Raw genomic sequence first — 9,597 nt, 5'->3', positions numbered from 1 at the left:
GCCAGAGCAGCAGACCGGACTCTGGTGAACTTTACGCACACAACTTGCTCCTTTCATTTCGGCTAAAAGAAGACCATCACATTGGCTCTTTTATGAATCTGGCAAATTACTCTTACTTCTCTGGCATGTGCAACATGACCGCTGAGACGCAGCACTCGCCTGCGGAGGCCAGTCCTGTGGTCATGTCTCCAAACGTGAGCCTGGACTCTCCGCTGCAGGCTCCCCCGCCTCTGATGCTGCAGGCCCGGTCCAAGGACAACGTGTTGATCAAGTCCGAGCCCCGGGGAGGCAGCAGCCCCAGCACGGAGGATGGGGCAGCTTTAGGGCAGACTGAGGAGCACCTGCCCACCGGGAGCCGCCGCAGGAAGAGGCCGGTGCAGCGGGGGAAGCCTCCCTACAGCTACATCGCTCTCATCGCTATGGCCATCGCCAACTCCCCCGAGAGGAAGCTCACCCTGGGGGGCATTTACAAGTTCATCATGGAGCGTTTTCCTTTCTACAGAGAGAACTCCAAGAAGTGGCAGAACTCCATCCGGCACAACCTCACCCTGAACGACTGCTTTGTTAAAATCCCTCGGGAGCCGGGCCGGCCAGGTAAAGGTAACTACTGGACCTTAGACCCCGCAGCTGAGGACATGTTTGACAACGGGAGCTTTCTGAGGAGGAGGAAGAGGTTCAAGCGCACAGATGTGAGCACCTATCCCGGGTACATGCAGAGCTCCAGCGCCTTCACCCCGACCCCCATGGGGAGGCCTTCGTACCCAAACACCCTTTATGCGGGGATCGGGTCTGGGTACGGCTCCCAGTTGAGTGCCACGTCTCCGCATCCGGCCATGCTGCATCACTACCAGGCCTCCGGTCAGGGACAGCCGCGCATGTTCAGCATCGACAACATCATCAGCCAGCAGACAGGTGGAGACCTCAACTCACAGGCGCTGCAGGGGCTGGGACTAGGTGGGGGTGATCTGGGCACCATGACCTCCAGCTGCTCGGTCACCGGCACCGACCCCTCTGCGTGCTTCCAGACCCAGTCCGTCAACCCCTCGGCGAACATGCTGAGCAGAAACAGTGGGAATCTCTCCTCCAATCTAACCGCATATCCGTACTCCTCCTCAGCCTCCCCTCCGAACCTGCCCACCATGACCCAGTCCGGGTTCTCTCCGGGTAGCTCTCAGGTGTACTGCTCCGGGAACAGGCTGTCCCTGCCGCCCCTGCGCCCCGGGTCCTGCGCCGAGCACACGGAGCAGCTGCTGGGCCTCTCCAACCCCATGAACTCCTACAACAACTCCTACATGAGGCAGGCCAACTTCGCGTCAGGATTAGAGCGGTATATGTGAAGAAAATCATAATTTATTATAGGTTTTTATAGATCAACATTAGAGGAACATGCCCTCAATGATCCCATAAGAAACGTAGGGCAATAAACACGTTACAAAAGGATATAATAAGGAAATTAAAGCTTCACATAAGGCCTATATTTCAAAACGTATGGCCTTCTATCATGTAAAAGATACATTTTTAAGATGCTTTAACCAATTCCATGATAGTTGTTCGCATTAATCAGAAAAGAAAGAAATGTTTTGACACAATACCGAGCCTCATGATAAAACATTCCTATTGAAAGCCATTTAGATCCGTTTGACACATTCCATGACTGTATTTCAGAGTTGAATGTATTTTTATTGTGCCACATTTCGTTCATTTTGTGTGTTTTAGAGTAAGTTTTTTTTACATGTGTTTGTTTTATCATTCAATTCAAGTCTGCTGTTATCCATGTAAATAGTTTGTTGATGTATAAAAAACTTTATCAAAGAAAAGAGTGTATGTGATGACGACAGGTCGCCTGAAATAAATTCATTTTTACAGAAAAATAAAATGTGGTCTTTTTCTCTCTGTTTTTTAAAATCCATTTACGACTGGAAAACACACAGCTGTTTGTCTTGTTTGGTTTGAGTGCAACTGTACGTCAAGCTATCAGTCAATAACCTGTTTCACTAAACAACAGGCTTATCTCAGTCAAAATGATTACTGTTTTAAGTTTGAAGCAGATTGTAATATATTATTGCTTTTCAACATTTTCAAGACTAAACCAGCTCCTAAATATGTCATAAATTCCATTCAAAATAAACTGTAACAGTCAAGTTTGCTTTTTTTTTCTAACAATGCCCTCTTCGTGAAACAATACAATATTAAAAATGTATATATAGCTTTAATATTTCACTGACAGAATGTAGTTTTAAACCGGAAATAAACAGAATTCATAGCATTCAATTTAAAGGCCTGTATTGCTTTTCTAATGCACTAATAGGATCAAATGCATTTGAGGTTACCCACAATGTGGATACAGACATAACCTAAAAACAAATCACAGTAAATCAGGGTAACATAAATCCAATTTATTGACTGAATAAGTCATAAACATTGTCATCTAAGCTGTAAGTGGGTTTAGAAATCAACAATATGATGTATTGTCAACACTACAGAAAAGCATTGTATCAACAAAGAGTGATTTGGGGGTGTTATGTTTATTTTTGTTGGACTGGAGACGTTAATATCTCTATACAGATATTCATTATCACAATTTCACTTTGACGTCTGTTTTTCATCACAATTAATTCCATGAAAACCATTAATGAAAGCAGGTTCTTATTCAGATTCAATTAACTAGTTTAAATGTTCTCTTTCAGGACCATTTTTACGTTATGGTTTCCTTTGAAATAGATGTTTAATATGTCAGTTACATGTTTCCAAATTTGATTGGATGCATGGGTGCAGGGAAGATGTGATCACTCACACATCTAACAATTGTTCACTGATGTCAACTATTTTAAAATCTAGTTGTTGTTGTAGTAGCAGTAACTGTGGATGCATCAAGGGACTGATATAGGAAATTCTGATTACTAATTAAGGCAATGTACTGATTGTACAAATGAACGAATGTAGAGAACCATTGAATTGCTTTCCTAAGATGACACAGTTGGAGGCACACGAGTTGAACATGGCATAACACAAATGAGATGTTGTTCACAGTATATATGAGACTGATGGACTGGATTTTGGAACCTAGGAAAACAACCTCCTAAATAACTAAATACTTAAATACAAGGCTGGTAGTTTGGTTTCAAGACGGTCTGATCGTAAAGACCAGGAAGCCTGATTGCATTTGACAATCTATACACATATTTCAAGACATGGATGCTTTACAGATATGTGATGGCCGATATCTGCGGAATCACCTTGAAAGAGTAAGCTAACTAAACTTCATTACCGTGCATAACAACGGGTTGCTCAGAACAAGTTGGAAATGAAGGAAACAGGTGTTCGCTTCCCCCCACTAGGTGGCAGCAAAAGCAATATGTTCAGCCTGACTGTTTTTCACTCAGGGATTTATTTTGGCAGCTTGCAGTGAATTTGATGTTTTATGAATAATTACACACATTCTGATTTTATTTAGCAAAAACATTCATTGTTACAGTAAGTGCAGATAGTAATGTCCTGCTTGTGGATGTGTAAAAAAATGCTGTTTTGTATCTACAATCAGGTACACTGATCCACCTTAAAAATAAATGTATGAGCATTATGTATATGTTATAATGTCACATACTAAAGCAGAGAAAATAATAATTGTATTGTATTGAGTACATTTCCCTAATTCTTTCATACTTTAAACATTTTGTTTGCAGGACTTTAATTGTTACAGAGTATTTTTACAGTGTGGCATTAGTATTTTTACTTAAGCTGAAGATCTGAATTCTTCCTCCACTACCAGCTCACTCAACTTAAAGCCCTAGTCCAAATGACAGCCAAATTCAAATGTCAGTTTTGTGATTGCACACATACACACAAATAAAATGTATATAGCCCGATACTTTGTATTCTGATAAAATAGTGTCCTATTGGCATCGTGCTAGATAGATAGAATCGGAGGATGAAACCCTCTTTATTTGTCACATACATGCACACAGCAGAGCACACACAGTGAAATTGGTCCTCTGCATTTAACCCATCCTAGTACTAGGAGCAGTGGGCAGCTATTGTGCAGCGCCCGGGGAGCAATGGGATTGGAGGTGTCTTGCTCAAGGACACCACAGCAGGGCCTAGGAGGTGAACTGGGACCTCTCCGAGTAGAAGTCCACCTTCCATATTTTCAAGTCTGTTCGGGGACTTGAACCGGCGACCCTACGATTCCCAGTCCAAGCCCCTACTGACTGAGCTACTGCTAGACTACTGCTGGACTACTAGCCACTGCTGGACTACTAGTCATTATAAACAGTAAGTTGCCTTATCTTTGGACTTTCAGTTGTTTCATGCCCATGTTTATGGGACAAAACACTGGTGTTTACTGTCATCATGACAGCATCACTGTTAGGATCTATTTTCTCTGATATCAGCAGAGGGCGCTCCAACACCAAAAACTGCAAACATGAGAAACCTCCTCATCACGGATCACAAAAAGCCAAAATCTCTGGAAACTTAATGAATATGACATATCCCACTGCGCACATTTACTCGTTTGTTACATTAAACTAATTCTCTGATTGATGAAATAATGCGTTTCCAGCAAAATGTCATGACAAGATTTAACGAATAAATGTGCAGGTGTAAAGCTTCGATTTGTTTCTAAAGAAGTACCCTAATAATGAAGGAGCTGTAAATGAAAACAGGAATATTATGTTTCAACATGATGTATTTGTACATTCTGCATATTTTATTGATTATTCGTCACGTACAATTGTGGTTATAGATATTTAAAGATTTTCCAATAGAGTGAATTATGATTCAACAGGTCTGGTCACACGGGTTACAGAAGACGGTGTGAAATCAAAGAAAATACTCAATCAAAATAAAATAAAAGTGAACGGTCTTTTATCCCATGGCTCCAAAAAAATAGATGAATCCAGGCAATGCGAATTAAAATTATTATTCAACATATGGCTGCTTGTGAGGCATGGGGGAAGCAAAGTAAAGCGTGCGTGTGTGTGTGTGTGTGTGTGTGTGTGTGTGTGTGTGTGTGTGTGTGTGTGTGTGTGTGTGTGTGTGTGTGTGTGTGTGTGTGTGTGCACGCGCGTCTATTTGAGATTTTAAAAGGCTTGCGACAGGCAGGTCAGTCAGGGCTGCTATTTAACAAGTTGCATGCTTAACTTGCACTTGATTCCTCAGGGGAAGTCTTTCCCTTCAATGAATGCAACATGTAAAAGTGCTGTCTAGTCCAGAATAAAACGCCCAGGCCCCTGACAAGAAAAAATCCTGACAAGCTGTTGTTTGACTTTAAGAGGAATGGGGTGCTGATGTAAATGCATTACAATAACTCGGTGTTTCTGCAGCGTAATGAACTGGAATGTGAGTCTGCTCTGAATAAACCCGCACACATTACACACACACTTTACACATTGTCATCTGTGGCCCTTCCACTCCTGACGAAGACGGATTGGAGCAGGTTGTTGCAGCTGACTGTGCGCGCGGGGAATTATGCAGAAAATGCAGATGGATAGTGTTGTGACTTCTTGACAAGGAAAACACAAAACCCGTGAGAAGTGACCAGGGAGTCAGGAGGAGAGCCAAAAGCTCTGAGGGGGGATTTAGGGATAAAATCAACCGATTTATTAGGGCCAGAGAAGAGTTAAGAGTGTGTTTATGTCATGAATGAAACCAATGCTAATGTAGGAAATCAAAATATCAAAACAGACATTTCACATTTGAATAAAAAGTCAATACAAATATTTATATTTGGAATATTTTAGGTATATATATATAGCTTTATTTGACAGATTAAAGGAACACATATTTAATTTCTGCAACAAGTGCATTGCGTTTGAAAAGCACATACAATGATGACACATTTCCTCTAATAATAGTTAATATAATAAAATTGATCCTTATAATAATGAGAGTAATTTTCTTTCAGGTTCTCCGTTTCATGTTTGTCTTTTTTCCTTTCCTAGTATACTATTTTTGAAGTGAGGATATTTTTCAGATATGTTATAATTCCATTTTAACTGGGCTTCTATTTTTCAGAAATGGGAGATTTAATTTGACTCAATATACATTTCAAGTGGCTTCTTAATATGAGATTTTCTTGTATTTGTAGGACTTTCATAGAAATCTAAATCACTGTCATCGCAGCAGATATTCCTTCGCCTTACACTGCAATTTGTTTTTAATTAACTGACGCAATTAGCCCCAAGAGTATAAATAAAATAGCATTTTAAATTGTTCAATTCGTTGGGATGTCAAAGAAAACAATTTCTTAAATATTTTGTATTAATATTAAAAAATGCAATATATATTAATAATAATATAATAAATACATTGATAAAATACAGTATAAGGTTGATCTCCAATTGTAATTAGGTTATTAATAAACAAAGTTCAAAATAAGTTCATGTGTAAAAATGTAACAAATTAAATGTTTTTTTATTAGTTTTTGTTTTAACGAAATATGTTTTAGCTTCAGGAGCAGATCAGAATATCCCTTTCTGCAGGGCAATTTCGTCCAGTTCCTGGTAACAGTGACTCAAAGACCACGTGATCAGCGTGCTCCTATAAATACCTATTGAGAGCTAGGGAGGATAGTGTGATAGTCTGTCTGGATACCTACCCAACCCCGTGCGTAAAATATATTTTGGAAAGAGAGTTTGGATATCCTAAAGAAGCTTTTTTCAAACAAACTACTGCATAAAGCGATCACAGACGGAAACCATCGCATTTCAAGACAACACAAGTGCAGATTGGAGGAAGATCGATGAACTTTGACTGTTGTTTTTACGCGTGAAAGACAGAAGTTTCTCCGCCCTGCTTGACAAGCCCCGGACGACCAGGACGCTCCAAATCCACTGCAGGTCAAAGACTTCTTTATCTTTTCAATAGATTCTAGCCATGTGTGCATTCAGTACTTGGAGATAAAGCTGCAGCAAAAGTCTGGTGTGGTTGTGAGGGGGGAGAGGGAGAGTCAATTCCTCGCCGGACCAGAGGAGGGAAATCTGGGAGAGAGGGGGGAACAGAAGCGGTGTCTCCGAGGATGACTTTAGGGACGGATATGTCCGACAGCTCTGCATTGTCCGAAGATTTGGACATCGACGTTGTTGGGGGTGAAATATCCGTGGGAAAGGACGGAAAGTACATCCACCATGAGTTTGACAATGACTCGGACGATAATTACTCCCAGAACGCGGCCGAGAGGGCTTCCTCTCCCGGGCTGAGCAGCTCTGACTGTCCGTCAGATCAGATGGGCTCAGGCGCGGAGGTCGGCACTGTAATAGGGGACAAATCCAGAAAAAACGCACTTGTGAAGCCCCCTTACTCTTACATCGCCCTGATCACCATGTCCATCCTGCAGAGCCCCAAAAAGCGCCTCACTCTCAGCGAGATCTGCGAGTTCATCAGCAGCAGATTCCCCTACTACCGGGAGAAATTCCCCGCGTGGCAAAACTCCATCCGCCACAACCTTTCCCTAAACGACTGCTTCGTGAAAATCCCACGAGAACCAGGCAACCCCGGGAAGGGCAACTACTGGACTCTCGACCCGGATTCCGCAGACATGTTCGACAACGGGAGCTTCTTGCGCAGGAGGAAGCGCTTCAAGAGGCACCAAACTAACGAAATCCTCCGGGAGGCTGGTGGCTTTCTACCCGGGTTTGGATACAGCCCGTACGGATACAACTATGGAATCCAGCTGCAGAACTTCCACGCAGCCCACAACCCATATCACCCACACCACCACACAGGTGGCTCATTCCCGTTCCCCAACGCCCCCTGCACCTTGCCCTCATCAGCCTCCTTATTCCCAGGTCCGCATCACCTTCCCTCTCTTTTAGGGGCCGATTTAAGAAAGCCCTTTTACCCACAGCTAAGCCCGTCCCTGCCGCCTCTCAAGACTGACTCCAGCGCCCCGAGTCGGCCTTCTTTCTCCATTGACAATATCATCGGTGCGGCCAACTCTACCGCCTCTTCCTACAGCATGCAGCCGGGCAGCCAGGCTCAGATCTTGGCCATTCTCACCCCAGCACTGGCCTCTGCTTCCAACCATTTGACCCTATCACAGGACAGCATATTACAACCCGGGCCACAGACTTTTTCAAGCAAAACCCCCAACATGAACACTTGTCCTTTCTAAAAAAACAAAAAATGTCAAGAATGAATTTATTAAAATGCCAAATTGTGGCGTCGTCTTAAGTGAAGGTAGGCTGTATATTGTTGGTAAAAAAAAAAGAATGTTGTGGCTCTCCTCGTTTCCTAACAGTGAACAACGGAGAGGTTTATTTATGGTTTGTAAATATGTGTATAATATTCAGAGACAAAAGCAAGAGAAAAACTCGGAGGAGGATCTTTTTACTGGCCTGTAATCTGGCCTCCATTTGTAAGTGGGAGAAAATAGATCCTGTTATTCTAACATCTGTGTCACCCATGGCTAAAGAGAATGATTTCCGGCTTTTTGAAAATATAATTGAGAATTTTATTATGATTTATATTGTTTTTATTTCGTGCGTCGTGAGAACATGGCACTGTTGTTGTTGATAGGCTGACTGACAGAGACGGCGAACTCAGGTTTTACTTAGAAAGCACATGGAGACAAAAGGGGGGGTTTCTGACACAAAAATATCCTTTTCCCACTATCAGCCCCCCCTCCCTCCCCTGGATCTCCTCTACACAGTGAATTTGTGATCATTTCATGTTGTCGGTGGACACGTAGGCTATGTGTTTTTTTGGTATAAAAGAGCCCATTACCTCTCTCAACCTTTTAATTGTTGTTCGTTCCTATCTATTTCACACTTTACTCTGTGAAACATACAGTTTGTCATGTGTTGCCAATAGAAAGAGACACCTAAATGTTCATAGGTCATTTTTTTTGTTGTAATGACAAGAATAATAAATGTTTGTGAATTTGAAAAGAAAGAAAAAATCGGGTTTTTTTCTTATTGCTTTGAAAGTAAATGAGCCAGGGTTAAAATTCAAGGTAAAAAAGTGCATTTAAATTAAATATATTTCTCTGTTTTTGGAAAAAAGAAATGTTGAACACTTAGAAATTAATTCAATTTTAAATATTAAGCTTTTTTGTTACTTTTTCTGAAATATTTAAGTTTTCCTTGATTAAAACGTGTTTTCTAATATCATATATGTACATTTATTAGCACATTAAGGTACAATCTAAATATTTATACTTGTTCTAATCATACCGCTTCTTAATAGAATGAATGGATGTGTGGACACTGACTAATGAGGCCTATAAACAGACGAGAAACATGAATCTCTCAGTAGTGCAGTTAATTAAGGCTTTTTTAGGGTGTGAAAAACGTACAAAATCCAGTCTAAATATTTAAAACTCGGCAAACAGCAATGAATATCACGCAACAGTGCGCAAGTATTCCTCTTGTGTGGCTCCTTCGCTCGCTTGTAAAGGACCATTTTCCTTGCGAGTTACAAAGGCCCTAAATGAATGGGCACGTTAGCAGGCCTCGGCGGTCTGTAATTGAAAGTGAACAAGGATATACCCACGGTCTTTTGGGGCTTTCGTTGCTAATTTGTAGCAGCATTTTTCATCGGGTTCCTAATCCACCATAATGCGGCTTTTTGGGTCGTTTGTTGATGTTGTCAGTGCGG

General features: G+C 41.7%; 2 protein-coding genes across 2 annotated transcripts; both read left to right on the top strand.

Moving 5' to 3' along the window:
- On the top strand, window positions 1-1,814 carry foxe3 (forkhead box E3). Its single transcript, XM_063891962.1, has one exon. The coding sequence runs from the start codon at window positions 93-95 to the stop codon at window positions 1,335-1,337; it is 1,245 nt and encodes a 414-aa protein (XP_063748032.1). The 5' UTR covers window positions 1-92; the 3' UTR covers window positions 1,338-1,814.
- Window positions 1,815-6,591: 4,777 nt separating this feature from the next.
- On the top strand, window positions 6,592-8,959 carry foxd2 (forkhead box D2). The gene has a single exon (XM_063890726.1). It carries the CDS (start codon window positions 7,019-7,021, stop codon window positions 8,111-8,113), a length of 1,095 nt encoding a protein of 364 aa, XP_063746796.1. The 5' UTR covers window positions 6,592-7,018; the 3' UTR covers window positions 8,114-8,959.
- The last annotated feature ends 638 nt before the right edge of the window (window positions 8,960-9,597 follow it).

This window comes from Eleginops maclovinus, chromosome 9, assembly GCF_036324505.1.
Source record: "Eleginops maclovinus isolate JMC-PN-2008 ecotype Puerto Natales chromosome 9, JC_Emac_rtc_rv5, whole genome shotgun sequence".
Taxonomy (NCBI): domain Eukaryota; kingdom Metazoa; phylum Chordata; class Actinopteri; order Perciformes; family Eleginopidae; genus Eleginops; species Eleginops maclovinus.
Note: the sequence above shows the minus strand (reverse complement) of the source record. Positions and strands in the feature narration are given on the sequence as shown.

What these genes read in the sequence shown, in the direction of transcription:
- foxe3 (XM_063891962.1), top strand. Translation starts at nt 93, where the DNA reads ATGAATCTGGCAAATTACTCTTACTTCTCTGGCATGTGCAACATGACC.
- foxd2 (XM_063890726.1), top strand. Translation starts at nt 7,019, where the DNA reads ATGACTTTAGGGACGGATATGTCCGACAGCTCTGCATTGTCCGAAGAT.